Consider the following 19,959-nt stretch of genomic DNA (forward strand, 5'->3'; position numbering starts at 1 on the left):
TAATTTTCTATTTTAGAGCTTATTAAATATGTATGTTGCAATTGCAAGTTAATACCCTTAAAAGGCATAAAGAATGAACATAAATAATATTTTATGACAGATAACTAAGGATAAATATGTAACTAACAAAAGCCGAAAAAAAATTACTGTTTTAAGAATACCTAGTATTAAAAGAATTATTATTTAGAGTAAAGTCGGGTAATTTAAAATGCATTTTTTTAGATATTAAGTTTTTATTATACAAACATACATTCAATATATATGATAGTAACACATATAAGAACCAATACTTTTCAATCTAAAAAACAATCTGTTAAATATTCTAAAAGAAAAATTTAATTTATAATTACCACATTCGATTAAATTTACCCCATTTCATCATATTAATAATTATGTCTTAGCATTCAGAGTAATGTTTATAGGTTAGATTATGTTTTTTTAACATCATTATTATCAAACTTTGATTGTTCATGATTTAAATTATAAAAATTGAACAGAGTAAAGGATTCAAAAATAAAAAATTCTATATTTTATTTATTTTTATAATAAATTTATTTTAATGTATTATTTTAATAATTTTATATTGTTCCAAATTATATTTAAATATCAGTTTATTTATAAATAATAAAAATGATAATTCTGTAATGTATACAGAATATCTAATAGAATTAAGCTTTCAGCATTAATATTGTGGTCATGATATTCAGATGTCGGATCAAAATTGTAAAAAGAGTAATTTGCAAATTACTTTTTAAATAAAATTAGTAATTTAGAAAGAATAAATCTATATATATATATATAAATATATAAAATATATAAAAATATTAAAGGTCAATACTTATGTTTAATATTTACACTAAAAGAAAGGTCCTTCTGAAATGTATAGTACCGTTTCAAATAACAATGCAATATCATATAAATATTAAACAAATTAATTAATAGTTTGGCATATTTCAAGAGGAGTCTTTTAAAAAAGGACTTTTTTTCAGTTCATAAATTATAGTTGTAAACGGTTTTTTAAAGCCTATATAACAATTAACTAAACAATAAACATTTTATAAAGTAAGTTTGATTCATTAAAATATGTAGAATATGTAGTTAAAAATGGATAGACTGGAGGTAAAAATAAATCCATAATGATAGAATTAAATGTAATGTACATTTAAGATCAGTTATAGAAAACGATAAGAAGAATAGATATTAACGTCTATGTATTTTAGAGTAAATTAGTGTATAGAGAGAAGAGATTCATATATATATATATATTAGTCTAAAAACCCAAAAATATGTGAAAATGTAGAATATGCACAAATTTGACTATAAACACTCATTTAATGATATTAAATATTATTATATTTAATATATAATAATAAGATAATATTGAACACTATTTAATAAAATATACTAAATATTTTAAAAGAAAAAAATGAATTTTACTATAACCCCATTTATTTACATCTACCCTACTGAAATATAAAACTTTATTAACGGATATTCAAAAATATGTAGCTTTCTTTTTGCATCAAATTTTTCAAATTTCTACACTGTATTAAATTTAGGTAAATTTTCTTGAAGATGTTGATAACTCCCCTAACAATTTAGCTATTTTTGAAAATTAAGCGATGTTTAATTGATTATTGAGTTGAAAACTGTTTCTTTACTCATCAACTTTCATTTATAGCAATTTTTTGCGGATAGTAAAGGAATCGTCTAAATTCAATACTCATTATGAAAATTAATAGATATAGTATGGACTGAATACTATAACTTTTAACTGTATCACTGTATACAATAAAAAAGTTAAATATGAAATTGAATTTAACACTTTTTAGTCAACCATATGTGTAACATGATTAGCATGTAATTCTGAAAAAATATTGCACATTGAAAAATATATTTATTAAACTTATATTATTTTACTCTACATAAAGAACGATAATTTACAAATGATTATTATTGTCCATGTCTTCAATTTATTGTTGCTTTAAACAAAATTATTATATTATATTTATTTAAATACATAATTCTGTATAGTCTCAAACATATTTTTCTTTAAATCTATCTTCAAAATACTCTTGTTTTGACTCTAGATTAGAAAATGTTAACATAAAAATTTTGTAATTTATTAGTAACATATGCTTATTATTTTATAATAAACTATAATTAAAATGTATTGTACATCTCAATTGTTGTATCGAGACCTTCGAGTTTTAACTAGCAAATTAAAGATAGCTTATTATTTTAATTATTATTGGTTGTAAAGGTAACTATCGATTACTATTTTTAAACACAGTAGAAGTAATTAATAAGCAAATGCGCTGCGCTTACGGCTCAATAGAGCAAAGCAGTTACATAACATAACAGTTACCAAAAAAAAAAAAAAACATGCTTAATTTTAACGAAAATGAATCATTTAGCCCTTATGCTATACACATAATAGATAACGCTTGAGTAGGTCTAATTAAATACCATTTTATGAGTGTTCTTTGAAAACTATTAAAATAATAATGTTTATAGGACAAACATCACATTTTTTAAATATTCATAACATTAAAATTTCTTGACAGAATAATTTTTTGATATTTTGATGATAAAAAAAGTTATTTAAATAGACGTGCATAATTTAAAACAGTAACATGCTATAATTTTTCAAGATATGCAAGTTATTTTGTTAATAATTCTTATTTTCAATTAGTTTCCTATAAAATTTAATTCTCCTTATAAATAAGTAATTTTAAAACTGTAACTTTAAAATTTTTATATTTGCAACACAGATATACATTACATAAAAAATATATTTTAATTAATTAGTCTTGTATAATAAAAAAATACTTTGCATAGTTTTGTTCTACAATTTCTGTTAACTTACATTAAATTAGAAACAAACGAAGAAAGTTATGTTTATATATTATATCATAGTATAGTCTCATTTATAAATAACACTAAATAAGTTGAAAAAAATATGTTTCTTTTATGAGAAAAACAGCATTTTTTTGTGAAGACCTTAGAACTACTATCATTGACACTTCAAGAGAAGTTATCCCTGAAGAAATTGTGTTTATTTGTATTTTAATAATAATTCATTACAAATTAAAAAAAAAAATCTTATCTTTCCATTTTGTTAAGATTCCGAATGAATACTACGAGAACAATGAAATAAGTCCAATAAAGTTTATAAAAATTGATTTAAATAAAAATTATAGTAAGATCCATAATCCATAATTATTTTAAAGCAAATGTAAGTTTATTTAGACAACAAAATCAATCTTTTAATTTAAAAGACTTTTTATACTACATTTTTGGTGATCGACGACAGTTCTAAGAGGGGCCGCCCCTCTTTTGATATAATGTAGAATAAATATAAACGTTTTCTATGGAAAACGTAAAACTAAATAAAATTAAGTATGAGTTTAGTTCATGGTGAACAAAAAAATATTGAAAATATATTTGTATATACATAAAAAAATAACATAACATTTTCATTTTCTCATTTAACTTTATTGTAAGTATATTGCAAGCTATTTTATTCATTGAAACTTCAATGGAATATAAATTTAAATTCGTTTATAATTTATTTTACTTTTGGGTTAAACATTTAAGACACATTATCATGATGGAATTTAAAAATTTAAAAATTTTCACTACCCCACAACGAATAAAATTACCTTCACTATACAGGATCAAATAGAGCTAGTATAAATTTATTATTTCTCTTAAAATATTCAGTAGATATTAGTTTAGATAAAACTATTCCAATCTAAGTATATATTTATCCTTGTAAAATATAAACAAAAAAATAAACATATACATCTCTTTTAAAAAATATATTTACAATAATCCCATTAGTTTACATTTACTCTACTTGATCCTTAATATTTTTGTTCTGTGTAGATCATCTAACCCCCTCATACTTAATTACGCAAAATCACTGCTAGACTTATATTTATCTCAGTTTCAGTTTTAAAATCAAAGAAATATAATCGTAGATATCAAGAGTTCATGTTTGTGTTTCTCATGTTTGATCTGATAAAAGTCCTAAATAAGAGAGAGGTCACCGATTATGTTATGGCACTATAGTCCAGGCATAATGTGTTTCATCATTATCATACCATTGCTCCCTGATTTTCGTCTAAGACCAATGTCAAGGACAATAACACACAATTTTAATATTGTTTACTCTCTTATACTTTTACTTGACTATTTTTAAATTGTCGTTTACTTAATATTCAAAAAAAAATCTTTTATAACACTGAAAATATTGCATTATTTAAACAGAATTAACCTTGGTTAAAATGTAGTAGTATACATACTATTAAGAGTACGATAATAATCATACTCTTATTACAATAAATCAAAATAATTATTTACGATTTTTTCAATCAATATATCAAATTAAGAATAAAAGTTCACCGCGGCTCGTGATACAACTGATAAGCAAAATAAAGGTCCAAAAATAAATAAATAGTTATGACTTTAAAGTAGTTCTGGATTGAGAAATTTCAACATGCTGAGATTTTATTTTCTTTTACTGGTCAATTTACTTGTAAAAATCGATAAAAAGTACCTTGAAGCTATGATTAACTAATATAAAAATTAAATTTAATGTGCCAAAATTTTTATTCAGTTGTAATTGAACGCGAACCAAAAGATTTTCTCGATATCTAGTCAGTACAATTAAACTCAAGTGGTCTCATTTTATTTGTTTCTTTTAATTAAGTAAGTTATAATAAAGGCATGTTTATGTAAAAATTTAGAACTCACATTTAATACCGATTTAAAATAAATAAATATACATATACCCAAGTGCAACGAATAAGGTAGTAACTCAAAAAATTGGACATTGAAATTATGAGATATTTGGATTAGGCTTTACTCTTCTTATAATAACTTTCATCAAAATATAGAAAATTTGGTTTGAATCGGAATTAAACTACTACGAAAATTGATAAATATATTGAGCGTATCGGAGAATATATTTTATTTTTGATCTCATGAAAAGTAAGAAAAATTGTGTTACAGCCTTATTCATTGCGTATATCGATATACAGAGGTGATACTCTCCTCAACATTTGACATTCAATTTACTTAAAATAATAATAATTATGCGTAAAACAATATTGTTAAAAAAATGATAATTTTTAAATTCACATATTTCTCGAGTTATTAATAATTAAGATTTTTTTTTAAATCATCAATTATAAGGGCGTCAACTTTAATTTTTTAAGAACAACATGTATAAAATGGTAATAACTTCCAAAATTATAAAAATAAATAGTTAATAATTGATAAATCAATAAGTATATGAAACTAAAAAATTATTTTCTTAGCATAATTATTATTTAAAGAGAAATGAATGGCTAGCATTAAAATAAACACTTTGTATATATTGTTCAACTAAACAAATTTGTCAAATGGAATTTTTGAACAATTATTATTAACAAAAACTATTAAACTATTATTGTTGTACTTTGATAGTGAAGAGGCTTCCTAATTACTACTAGTTTCATATTTTTAGAAAAACAATATCAGCGTTAATATACATAAAATATAAATTTTAGTTACAATTAAGATAATATACAATTAAGATTGTTATAAATGATACAATAAATCGCGCTAAAACTGGCGAGTTAATGATGTTTTTAACTTAATATAAATTATTACAAATAGTTCAATATTAAAATAAGACTCATAATAGTTAATATTATATACTAGATAGATAAATTATCACAAAAGTTACTTTTAGTAAATGATTTGTACATTCTTCATTTTTATTTTTATTGAGTGTTATTTGCAATGAATAAATAAATAGAATATATAGTTATATTAAGTGTGTTTATAACTCAAATATGGATATCTTTTTGAAGCTAACTCGATACTTAACACACAGAATGATTATTACGTACACAGTCCTGATAATATTGTCCCCGTGACCATATTATAACAGCGATGACCTAATCGCGAATAAAATAACATTTGCTATACGTACTTTCCTCAATCATTTTTTTTTTTTTGCACAACTAATAAAATGTTTGCAATACTCATTCTACTTTCAAGGACAGCATGTTTGCGAGTAGTAGTTTTTTATACACGGGTGCATACTTGCATACGCATTCTACTATCTTTTCAAACACAAGTATTGAATAATAGAGACATACGCATAGTTAGATTGTCAAAGTAATTAACAATACCAAAAATACATATTGTTCATTTTGTTATCCGGTAAAACATACTGGATTAAATAGAATAAACTCGAACAAGTTGTATGCAATGGGAAATGTTTTTTAGTAATGGGTGACGTATTTGTAATTACTTTTTTGTTAGGAAAGAATGCGAAAAACGTATCGAGTGCCACCAAAGGATTACAATATTACAGGTACGATGACACGTCTTCGGACACACGTTACCCCAGCGAAGTTGATGAACAATGTACTCTTACAGGTTTTCAGTTGTTAAAAAAAATAACTAAATTAAATAAGTCTGTTCGCTTTTTTAACATAACAATAGTTGATACACGCATTCCTCCACACAATTTCCTTAGCTTCGCCACCCGTGGTTATTGAAATCATTAGCATAAAAACACAACATTATTTACACAAATAATAATGTTGAACATGACTTTATCTTAATACGACTCTGTCAGTATAGGTTTTTATAAATAAAATTTAGATACTGTAAGGTAAGCTAAGACAACAAAGAATAAAGCAAGTCCGCAAAATCTTATCATTAAGGGTGAAAAATGTTTTACATAAAAAAAAAAAAAAAATGACGCGGAAAATATTAACAAATGTTCAATAATATTGCCTAGAAATAAAAAATACTCTATTAAAATTCCTTTAAGCAAAAAAAGTTCAACAACAAAAAAACTGCTCCAAAAAATAATTTTGATTTTTTTGTATACATTGCTGGAATTTATACAATAAATTATTCATATCTAATATGAATAATATTAATAGTTGAAAAACTATTAAAAATTTTAAAAATTCAATTTTTAAACACAATATTTGGATAAGTAATATTTGTAATATATAAGTAATAATAAGTAAGTAATAAGATAAGTAATAATAAGGTAAATAATATTTGGGCATTTGGAAAAATGGGTAGCCTAACTTAATTTCTCAACTTTAATGTCTATACGAAAAAATAGATGATTTGCCTGATATAATAAAAAGATTTTGTGTAGTATTTTTACTACACAAAGAACAGTTCAAGTTGATTGATAATCTAAACTTTTAAGTTGTTCTAATTAAAAATATGTTATTAGTTAATTTAATGAAATAAAAATTTATGACAAGTATATAATAATGGCAACATCAATATGTGATTGTATCTATTATCGTTATATGATAAATATAGCTCGACTAGTATACCAAACATAACTTTACCCTGTTTATTATTTTGGTCGTGCCAAAATTACATATCGTAACGAGTACAGCACTGGTATGCGGTCATTGGGAGCCATTTGTGTGTATAACAAAGATAGGGGAATAAGCGAGAGTAGTATCTATTTATATAACAAATTATCCAATGAGGCCAAGCCAAAAAACTTTAATAGAGGAGTGATTATGATTATTTTTTACTTTGGGGTATTACTTTAACTATTAATTTATAATATTTAACTACTTATTTTTTATCTTAATCAAATTGTAAGTATTATTCAACTTGAGTTATTCAACTCAAAACCACCTAAATTATTTAAAAATTAATTGTTATGTTGATGTTTAACTTAAAATTAATACTAGGTAGTATTTCATTTTTCATTTAGTGGTCTCTACTCATAACAGTTGTGCCAAGTAAACAATGAAAAACAAACCGTTGTATGTTAGAGTACCCTTCATAAACAACATTATCATTATGTTTTCATAGAAGATTATAAGTTTATTACTTAACTAAAATTAACAGAGAATGTGATGCAAATAGCAACTTTCTAACTTAAGTTTTAGTATGATGAATTTTTGAAATAATATATAATATGTGTTAAGATTCGACAGAAGGAAACTTTGAGAGAAAGATCGTTGTAAACACAGCACTAAGTAGTTCAGAATCTCATCTTAAGATTAAATACTTATCTCTGGATAAATTAAAAACATTACTTAAAATTAATTTGTATTTACTTAACTATTATAAAAAATCTAATAGGCTATACATTTTTCTTGTCAAATAATTGCATTAATACTCAAACATTTTTTTTTAATTGAATATATGATTTAATAATAATGAAATCAAATTTTTTTTAGATTTAATTGAACACCAATATTTGAATACTTCCTCTATATCAAAAATACTATGCATGTTCCAATAAAAATAATTTCAAAACTTTTTTGTTAAGTCAAGATTTATGTCAGGAGACACTATCGATATATTCCGTAATCCAACTAAGAAAAATATATAATCTAGTATAAAATAATTTGAATATTAATTTTGAAGATATAAATACATTAGTTTAAGTATTTTCAATAGCTTAATTACTGTTTTTACTAAGTTTTATGTAAAAATATAATTTGTATTGTGTAAGAAAAAAATTTAATCCAAAACTATTAGTTAATCAATTACTGTTATGCTTACACATAATTTAGTTTGAGTAATTAGTAATTATCGATATTTTGTTATCAAATAACATTTATCGATAAATTGTTTCTCAAGTAAAATATTACAAAACATAAGCAATACATTATTTCAAGATTAAACTTAGAAAAAAAATTACAAACTATAAAATTTTTGTTTCTTAGGTTGAAATTTATAATTAAGTTATATATTATTGATAAGATGACGGTTAAAAAGCCGGGTACGTCATATTTAACCGGTTTTATTGGACTCGAAGGTTAGAAAAATTAACTTTAAAATCTAACACGAAATTTTTATTGGTAATTTTTTTACAACTGTATTAATGTCAACTAATTTTTATTCAAACCACATATGTATCAGTATAAATTTTTTATTGAATAATTTACCTTAACAAGTATTTCAATATAAGTAAAAAGTTGTCTAAACATAAATAGGATTGAATCATTTTTAAGAAATTATAGGAGGACTTTATAATACTACTTTTACTATACTCAATATTAAATTATAGTAATTTTTTTATCGATTTATATTCTGTTTCTCTGTTATATAACTTCAATAACTATAGTATTTTACTTAGAATAAAATAGAGGAAATTTTTTAAATGTCACATAGGCACAAAAATTATATACATTAATACGAGTAAAAAATAAAAGCTCAAGGTCGTATAATAAAACAAAACCATTGATTCAATGTCATTTAAAACACACGGAGCGCAGTTGACAACCATATACAACAATTTTATCGTTCCATGTAACATATGAGCATTACACCAAAAAATTGTAAGCAATATTGACTTGGTTTTGCTTTATATAATTATTTTTGATTAATTCATAATTCAAATAATAATGAAGTAATTTTCAAAATATATGCATTTTATATTTATATAATTATTATATTAAAATTTATATAATTATTACTCGTACAAACAAATAATAATTATTTTCTGAATAGAGCATCTATAATTTTAATAATAAGAAATAAATTAAAACAACGAGGACATATTATTCTTTGAATGCAAAAGTACATGGCAAAATTTTATTTATATAAACATATATTTATAACCTCATATTTAATATGAGGTTATAAATATATGTTTTAATTGAATTTGATTTTATAAAAATATTATTAGAATTTAATATGGAAAATAAACAAATAATTAAGAAAATATTTATCTCTGGTTGAATTTAATATGTTTGAACTTATTTTAGCCAAACTCGATTTAACTGAAGAAATTCGATATAAATAGTCAGAGTAATCAAATAATCCAATTATTGAAGAGTAGAATTCAAAAATTTCATGGACATATTTTTAATCTATCGCTGAAAATATAATTTAATTATACCAAGTCTAAAGAAAATATTGCTAAAGAGTGTTTCTTAATGTAGCGCGTCTATAAAATATTAAATAAGTAAACTTACTGTAGTTGGATTTGGATTATAAGAAGTGTAAGGCGACATGGTTGTCTGGGGAACGGGACCGGTTCCGTATCGGTATTGTTGTGCAGGTAAGGGTGCCGAATTCCAGCCAGTTGTTGCTCTGTGGTGATATTGTGTAGGGGCGCCACTAGCATAATTACCAGTCATACCGGGTGGGCCACCGTGATGGCCTGGTAACGCAACCGATTTGCCACCAAAGCTCGTGTTATTCAAGCACTGGCTACCACCGGTATTGTTGTATCCGCTATTCAACTGTGTACGCTGAACCTAAAAAACAAACAAAATTTAAGGTTTAGTATGAATGTAATGTAATTTATTATAAAAATATAATTAAAAACAATGTAATATTCTTCCTTATTAAAACTTTTCATTTTCTCTTACACTTTTTTTTTAATTAGAATAAACATTTTAATCGTCTATTTAAAAACCTCAATTTAGACAAAATATCTATGAATTTTACACATTATACTAACATGCAAGTTAAATTATTTTTATTTTTCTTATAAATGATTACTAATAAGAAATATGCTTAAAATGTATCTAAGAAGGCAGTAATTATTAAAAAAAAAAAATTCAAAAAATGATAATTCGATCAAAAGATATAAGCATTGTCAGTTCAGTCTGATACTTTGTATAATTATATTATGCATAGGGTGATCTATTAAACACAATATCCCTATTGTTTTGTTAAATAATGATTTTTTTATAAAAAATATATAGATGTTAAATATGTATTTGTAGCCATTCAAAAATATAAAGCTGACGCCTTTATAAGGTACAATGGATGAATTAAAAAATACTTTATAATTGATGAATTGAGAAATATATGAAACTAAAAAAGGAATTTATTAACATAATTATTATTTTAAGAGATATCAAGTGGCTAAAAGTAGCTATCGACATATTAAAAGAATCATACTGCATTTCTTTACCTCATCATAAGCAATTGGTAATCAGAACATTTTTTTGGGGAAAAACCACCCCTTCTTTTGATTATACACATTAAAATTGACATTAAAAGTTTCCAATAATCATTGAAAATACTTTTAACTCACACTTAAACCATTTTTGTAACTGTAAAAAAGGGTGTCAAATGTGATATTTACTCGTATTTACTACACAGTTTTAAATAAACAAAATGACTAAAAAAAAAAATGTATTGAAATATAAAACTTTTACCACAAAAATAACATTTTTTTTAACTACAACATTCATTTTTCAAAAAATAGATTCAATGATAGCTGAAAAAAAGCGATTACAGACACATAAAAAAAACAGTAAAATTAATATCTTCTTAGCTTCTTATCAAAGCTAAAAATTGTTATTTGTGTTATAATGATATTACATGTTAATTTAAAGTATACCCTGTATATATTGTTACAAACCATGAGAACAATAGAAACCCGTTTCCTGACTTACTGAACACCCTGTATATTTTTGTTATTTGAACCAAATAAATTTTATCATGTGAGAATTAGAACTAGAAAAGTAAATTTTAAGATAGGTAATTTTTTTATGTGTTATAACATACAGAGTGATCAAAAAGGAAAAAAAGGGTGTTTATTGTTCTAATTGTTTATAACATTCATCCGTTTCCTTACTTTTTAAATACTCTGTATAGTTTTAAACAATTAACATTGATATTTTATAATTCTTTAGTTTATAAATATTAATATTAACTATTGGAACTCTAAGTTTTTTTAATATTATGTGTATTAATTTTTTGAATGGTAATGTGGCATGTAATTTCATTTATAAATTTTAAAGTATATTTAAAAATTACTGTTTAGTTCATACATGTAATTATAATGTGGGCCATTCGATTAGTCGTCAAAAATATGGTACTAAAATATGTGCATAGCCTGCAATAAATAATAAACAAAACATTTTTTAATGTATGTCATAAATACACTTAGTGCTATAGTTAAATGACAACTAGTTAGGTGAAATCGTCATCAAAATGCTAGAGGCCGTATTCAATGTAAACTATTTTTTGAATATAGTATTATATATTTGTTATGCAATATCATTACCGTTCCAAAGTATTAATAAGTATATGGAGAGTTATGAGATAAATTATTAGTTTGTCGAGAGCCAAGTATGTAGTAAAAATTTCTAGAAACATAAATGAAAACTTATGAATGATAATAATCTGTCAAAATCATTAAGTAAGACAAATAATTGTGCGTCATCTTTTCTTTTTGCTACTACCGTCTAAACGAGTCTATAACAATATAGCTATAAAAGGACTTCGTAGAACACCACATGTACAAAATATGTCATATATCCGTTATTTAAAGGAGAACCCACATTATAGTCACCGCCTTCGTACCAAATCAGTCGCACTTTGTTAACGAAGCACCAAATTAGTAGTTCCAATAAAATTTCTCAAGAAAATATTAGCATACCGAGTAAAATATTTAGGAAAAAGCATCATTAAACATGTAAGAAACTTGAAAATTTCAGTTAACTTTTAAAAACATTTTATAGAAACCTTTATAAAAATAATGTATTTCATCTAGATGAACAGTGTATGCTTAGAAATCACACTAACAAAATTTTTCAATCTAATTTATGTACGCAAGATAATTAAAAATAAATTTAGGCCCATCCGCGATTTAAACAACTAAACAAAGAATAAATTATACACATTAACAATTCTTCAATCCTTAGCATTGTATCACGAGATTTTTTAGCTATGATTTGTACAACTTATAAGATATATTTTTTTTTTTTACTTCAAATTTCCTAATAGATTATTCGTCTAATTTCGATAAATAATTTTACATTATTTATTTATTATAACTTTTTTTTATTTAATGATAGTATTATATTGGCGAAAGACTTAATTTAATCTGATGATTGTACACACTGTTGCAATATACTAGCAGACCAATTATTTTTATTAATTTCACCCAAGATGACAAATACGTGTTAACAAATATACACATTAAATTTGGTTATAAGATTTCATACAAATTTATGATAGTTCACTTAATAACACAGTAATAATATTCAGTTTTAAGAAATTAAACAAATTGTCTAGAATAGAAGTTATTCATTTCAAAAATGTAGTTCAAAAATGCATAACCACGTAATAGTCTTTAACCAACGGTAGTAAATAATAAAAAAAAAAGATTAAACGCTACATGTACGTGCCCTATTTCTCATTAAGAAAATATGAAAAGTACACGACGTAAGATAATGTACACTGAATAATACTCAGTTTGACAGTTTGTGTTATAATTAATAGAACATTAATACTGTTTAAAGAAACAAACTAATACCAGAATTTCATGTTAAAGATAATTTTGTTTTGGTAAGGTTAAAATCTTTATAAAAATTAACTATATCAACAAAAAATCAAAGATATTCCTCCTCTAAGGCGCACTCATGTATCCAAGAACTCAGAATATAATCATGTAGTTATTTAAACAGGATATTAAAAGTTCTATATTATAATTACAACTGATTTCATAATTTAAAATGAAACCATACGAATAAATTCTCTATTAAAGTATTTTAATACTAAATTAAAAAAGAAAATTCTTCACTTCGATAACTTGCATTCACAATGACTAACACCATTCATATTCGTGACACACACTCACTGACGTGCATCAATTGGTCAACTGTACGGTATATACTAGTAGTATATTGTTTAAAATGAAGAGAAACGCAAAAATGGCAAAAAAAAAAAAAAAACTAACCGGATGCAAACTACCTATCTCTTCACATGAACGGTAAAAATAAATACTTCATAACTTTTCTTCATACATATATACGCTTATTTATTGAAATGATGACCTCTCCTGTAAATTATAAATAGTTTTCTCATCCGACCTATTCTTTTAAAACGTCACGTGATGATCCATAGTATTTCAAAATCGAAAAAAAACATTAGATTCAATTATTTATTTAATAGTAAAAATACGTTTATTTATCATTAGTAATGTCAATTTTTCTAGTTTAAAAGACAATAATAATTAAGGGGAAATTATATTGTACTATTATTTTTAATACAACATTGGTTTAGCAGTATACTAAGTGCGTAAATTCGATATTTAAAGCGTTACGATTAAGTACTATATATATAATTCCTATGAATAAAATAACTATTAGTATAAATGTAAAAAGGAAAAATAGAAGTATGAATTGTAGAGTCACGTACATCAGCTGTCTAACAAAATGTTCTATAAGGATTATAAAGAATACCCCAACTAGTTTTAGTTTACATTATCTGCTAGTTTAATACGAATAACGTACTCTTTAAAACGTTTCTATAGTGCATATATAAATAAATAAAAACTGAAGCGTAATCGATATTTTTTTTACAATTACCCACAAATAAATAATATAGTGCGCTACTTAGAGATAAGGCTAATTAGAATAGCTATTTTTTCTGTAAACTAGGGTCGAAGACGAATGGTTTTAACTATCGTTCTAACGTGTCGTATAGCCAAAGAACGATTAAGTAATTATATAACGACTTTTCGATGAGACACTTACTATTATTTATATTATTATTGTAAATTATACTACAAGTGAACAAAAATGTCTTTAATAAATAATTCAATTCCGTTTTCTTAGTGATCATCGGGTTGTTCGAGTTCAAAAATAATAATTTTAAACCATTCAAATAATTTTCGAAAATTTTAATTAGATACGTGAGAATGCGGAAACGTCCCACAAATTCTTGGACGTTTGGCTAACACTAAACGAATGGGATATTAGTCGTGCGCACGCACATCCAAGTTGAGTAGGTTAGAGAAAGGAAACGGTGGGGTCTGCGAACGTTGGCATATCCAAGAATAGCGTAGGTGAGACCTTGTACCGCCGTTGATCACCATACAAATATACCAAACGAAATGCATCAGCTGCATTATGGTGACCTTGATGAAAAAAAAAAAATATTGCAGGTAACTTATGACAACAAATAAAATCAAATGCACACTTTGGCCCATAAGGTCATTATAGTTTTTTTTTTTAATCGTTAATAGTAGTTTTTGGGAAAAGTCATTACTGTGTTTACCGAGGTCAGTGATATACGATAACAATTTTATTACATTTTATAGATATCTCTGGAGGAATTCATCTAATAGCTTTTTAGTGTATGTTCAGCCATAGTAATCAGAGATAAAAGCAATTATTGGAACATTACATCAATAACAAAATAATATTTCAGTCACCGTCTAACATATTGATTTATATTAGTTTTGCTTAATGGGTGCGGTGCATAAGTAGTCACCAAATTGACGTAATAAAATAACTATTTTGTAAATATAAAAGATAATATATTCTCCATATTTTTACCTGTAAAAAATAATAATTACAGTAGTAACTACCTGGAAAATTATATGAATAACTTTAATATGCCGATTTTAAAAAATAAGTGTACTAACTTAATAAATATTACTATTTCTTAATATTTAAATACGCGACAATGATTATAATAACTCGTAAAAATTTTTAAACCATATCAATTTTACACAATAATGTTCTCGCTGGAGATGTAGGAATAACCCAAAAATGAGAAAATCCTAAGCACGTCCCTCTTTTCATAGAATATTATACTTTTAACTTTAAACTTTTAATTTAAATAACTATTAGAATCTTAAGATTCAACGATTACTGTAAATTAAACAACATGTTCAGTAATATCACGAGTTAATAATTTTCAGTAAGTACATTCTATATCAATATTGTCCTTCAGTAAATGTATAATGTAATAGGGCTTCTTTACGTGAAGGCTTCCTGTATAAATATATATCTTGTTTACCATATTGTAACGGAGGAGGAGTGACGAGAAATATTCAACAAAATTGTTGGTCAAACTAATGAAGCAAGATCAAACATTCGTAGTGTGGAAATATATTTAATAATTTTAAAACCGATTCATAATTGATAAGACAACTTTACAAGTAATAATTTTACTAGGAATTTAGCTCCCTAGATAATATGTTCGACTTGTTACACTTTATAATAGAATTAATTAACAATCCTTCGATATACACTAGATACATAAATAAGTAGATAAGATCTTATAAACTGAATATTTATCAAGTGCCATAAATTATCTTCTCTATATTTTCCAAAATCCAAATAAACATTTTTTTTTTTTGTTATCAAACTAACTTTTTTAGATTTGCATAAATTCCAAATGGAATCAATTTTAGGATTATAGGTCTGTTTTGAAGAAAGAAAAATGAAAAACCGTAGAAGAATGTTATTGTCGTTGAATAAATATATCACACGGAGTAGAGGAAAGTGAAAAATTACTGAAAAATTAATGTATTTTCTATTGTAATCAACATACAATAAGGAAACTTATTAATAAAATTCGTATGTATATGAATAAAAACGCATAAGTTTCAAATTTTAACTATTGTGTGTGTATGATAAAAATATGAGAATTTCGATGAAAATTGTTTATTTGATGATTTATCAATCTAGTTAATTTTAAGAATTTCTTTGGTAAATAAGTATAACATTTTTTGGGCTAAACAATGTGATAGTAGATTTTAAATGGAATTTTGTCGTTGCTTCTAAATTCCAAATTATCATATTAATAATTAACTATTTATCTATGACATTAGTGATAAATAATAAAAAATATACTTAAAACAGTCCAAGGGGCAATAATTATTTTAAACAATTTTTAAATAAAATAATAACTGAATTAAAAGTAATAATCGTTGTCATTTAAGTTAAAGAAACTCTGTATTACTTGATTTACCAATTAAGTACTTTCATGATAAACTATTACGCATTATAAGGGTGTTAGCTTTATTTTTTTAAAGGCAACATATATATTTAATTAGCTTATTAAATAAAAAAAGATCTAATTGTAACTATGTATATAATAAAAATGTTTTGTTGTAGTCAATGGTTACTTAGCAATTAAGATGCAGCGAAATTAGTGGAACGAAATAGACTATGGTTTGTGATTGATCGAGACGTTTCACATTCTTTATGACTCATAAAATATTACAATAAAATTCATTTTTTAGTAATATTTCTATTTAAAGACTTGTACCTTAAAAACTCCCAAATTTTAAGTTATAGAAAATATGTATTTATAAATTGAATAATGGGTACTGTAAAAGAACATTGAGCAAATCAGATGTTAGCTGCAATTTAAATACCGTAATGTTTCATCAATTTTTAAAATTTGAATGTGAACATTATATAAGGATATCATTTGTTAAAGGTACACGACCGCAGGGTGTCACACGGGTGACAACGCCGTGGCCATGTCAAATTGTATTCATTAAAAATTTCATTGTGATTCAATTAGAAATCCATCTCATTAAAACGACGAAAATAATTCAGACAAGATTAGACATATCAATAATCATTTAAAAGGCGTGAAATGTATTATAATTACAGATATTAATTTGAAAAAATGTAGAAATAAAGTTGACTATTAAAGCTCAGGCAAAAGTCTAAAAACCAATTATTAATCAATGGTTTAAAGTGAATAATTTCAGCTTTATTGATCAGCAAATACTATTCAATTAATCAGATTTAATATCCTCAAAAATATCACCAGTATTATTAAAAAAACGTTATTTTTTAATGAAATCGCTTCCATAAAATCATTACTATTGCAATTATTATCAACAATGATTTTATTTTACTTACTATTGTATAATAAATTAAGTATTAAATAAAATCCTCTATTAGAGCATTAAGGAACACCTTAAAACGTCATTACAATTTTTTTAATTAAAGTTCTCAATTAATTTATTATAATAATAATATAAGCAACTAATTTTTCAATTAAGCTTTTATAGAATATTAATTTATATTAAAAAGCTTAAGTATATATAGGTAGTAAAAAAATATTGAAAAAATAATCAATAAAATAGCAGTTCCCTTAGATGTGTACAAAGCGTGCACTGTCATCAGCTATTAAACGAAGAAATGAAATACCTGTACGTTTAGTTAATAAACAACACATCTTGACCAACATGTATAGAGGAAGGGGAACACGTTACTCATTTTAAGACCTCTCATGGACTCTTACTGCACATTATCTCAGCTCACCTTTATAACACCTCCCCTCTCTAACAATCGACTATAAAATGCCATAACAAAATTGCCATGTCTGAATCAATACCTATATAACTATTTTATTCTTATACATAGTTATCTTATGTATCATATATATTATAAATAGATAAAAACTTAAGATTTTCTTTATAAATTTTCTTAAAATATAAAAAAGTAGTGGTTAGTGGTTGTATTATATACTCCAAGAAATAATCGAGGCGTGGCAGGGCTAAGAGATCTAAGTAACAACAATTTTTTTCGGAAAATCAATAAAAACCATTCCATTTCCCCATAAGGAGTCATTGGCAGCTCTAATTTTGGACACTCGTTTTTACAATTTATAAATATTTATTTAAGTTGAATTTTTTTTCACAGTATTGGCATGGATATACAGATTAATTAGATATAATCAAATTTGTTATTGAATTTTCGGTATTTGGATTACTTGACCCTGCCACGCCTCATTTACACATAACATAGAATATTTAAAGTCTGTGTACTTTTTTATTTCATTTTAATGTAGTTGTTGGTCTATAAGTAGGGAGGAAGCCTATTAATGGTACCCGTGCATTTTTTTAACTTAACCACAATATTACTTATGACCAAACAGGCAACATAATAACCCCTGTTTTTTGTTAACACATGTTTTTCTTCCCTCCGATCAACTAGGAAACTTAAACCTCTATAAAGTATATTTCCGTTCCGTTAATCGAAATACAATGACCTCATGACACAAGCATTAATCGTTCCTGCCCTCTATTCACCCGCATTTAATTCGCACATTTACCCCGAAACTAACTCAACGATTTAGTTTATTAAAAACATATTTATAAAAATTCTAAGAGAAGTTTAAATTCAACAAGTGTTTGATAAAGACACTTTTTTCTTCTAAATGCAATGGGAATATCACTGGAGTAGGGAGTAAGACGGTAGATGTGTTATCCACTTGCAGGAATAACTGTAAAATACATTTTTCTCATATTAAATATTATCATAATTCAATAGGGGTCAATATAATTATTTTTATGAGAGTTTCGTATAAATAAAAAAGAAGTACGTTAGCTTAATTAAAATATTTTCTACGTGTAACATAAAAATATTTATAATAATAAATGAAATAATAAATAATCTATTAACATTCATCCTATTCGGCTTTTAACTAGCAAACAAGACTTTTCACTACCATTAGAGTATGTTTGCAATAATAGTCAACTTAAGCTTGAACATAAATCATTCCAATTGTAGACAAGTCATAAAAAATAATTACAAAGTGAATTTTCAAGATGAATACAAACAAGAAGAACCTCGAAATTTTTCTGTTTTTAAATTAAAAGAAAGAGGACATATAAGTTTAAATATTAGATGACAGCAAACAGAAAACCTGGATTATGTGTTTAACCAAACACGGACCTAGGCTTCCAAGTGAAACGGCTGAAAGACCGGTATGCACGTATCGGGCACGATGAGTTAGCACCGGTATGTGCCACATTACATTTAAACCTAATTACCAGGAAAAAATATGTAGAATAATATAGTAAAAATAAAAACAACGTATGCATACTTATACTGGAAGGGCTGCTTTTGAAGTAGTGGTTTAAAAATACGGTAATTAAACAAAACACAATAACTTTTTTTAAATTAAGTAATGAAGCGAGAATAGAAAATGCAAAAAAAATTATTAAATAATGAAAAAAAAAAAATTAACTAGATCTATTTGAAAAAAATAAAACTTATCGCCGAACTACACAAGAGGCGCGTCCGCGCCCGACTGTTGTTACGTTGGAACTGAATCTGAGCGTCTAGTACATCATCGTCGTCAGCGTTCGCGTCATCGTCATACAACCGGGCGGGGCACTTCTATATATCGTTGTTCTTTTCATTAAATTTGATTTTAGAACTATTAAAT

General features: G+C 25.0%; 1 protein-coding gene across 13 annotated transcripts in view; it reads right to left on the reverse strand.

Annotated features, from left to right (window-relative positions):
* The window catches only part of LOC126899141 (protein alan shepard), a 57,853-nt gene that overhangs the window by 19,616 nt on the left and 18,278 nt on the right, over window positions 1–19,959 (reverse strand). For 11 of the 13 annotated variants that reach the window (XM_050673717.1, XM_050673716.1, XM_050673724.1 and 8 more), the window contains one exon: window positions 9,981–10,265. In XM_050673717.1, the coding sequence (XP_050529674.1) occupies window positions 9,981–10,265 (285 nt within the window). Of the gene's footprint in view, window positions 1–9,980; window positions 10,266–11,177; window positions 11,229–19,614; window positions 19,843–19,959 lie in introns of those variants that run through there. The other 2 variants (XM_050673727.1, XM_050673726.1) reach the window with 2 other exon arrangements.

This window comes from Daktulosphaira vitifoliae, unplaced genomic scaffold, assembly GCF_025091365.1.
Source record: "Daktulosphaira vitifoliae isolate Bord-2020 unplaced genomic scaffold, ASM2509136v1 Scaffold_2, whole genome shotgun sequence".
Lineage (NCBI taxonomy): Eukaryota > Metazoa > Arthropoda > Insecta > Hemiptera > Phylloxeridae > Daktulosphaira > Daktulosphaira vitifoliae.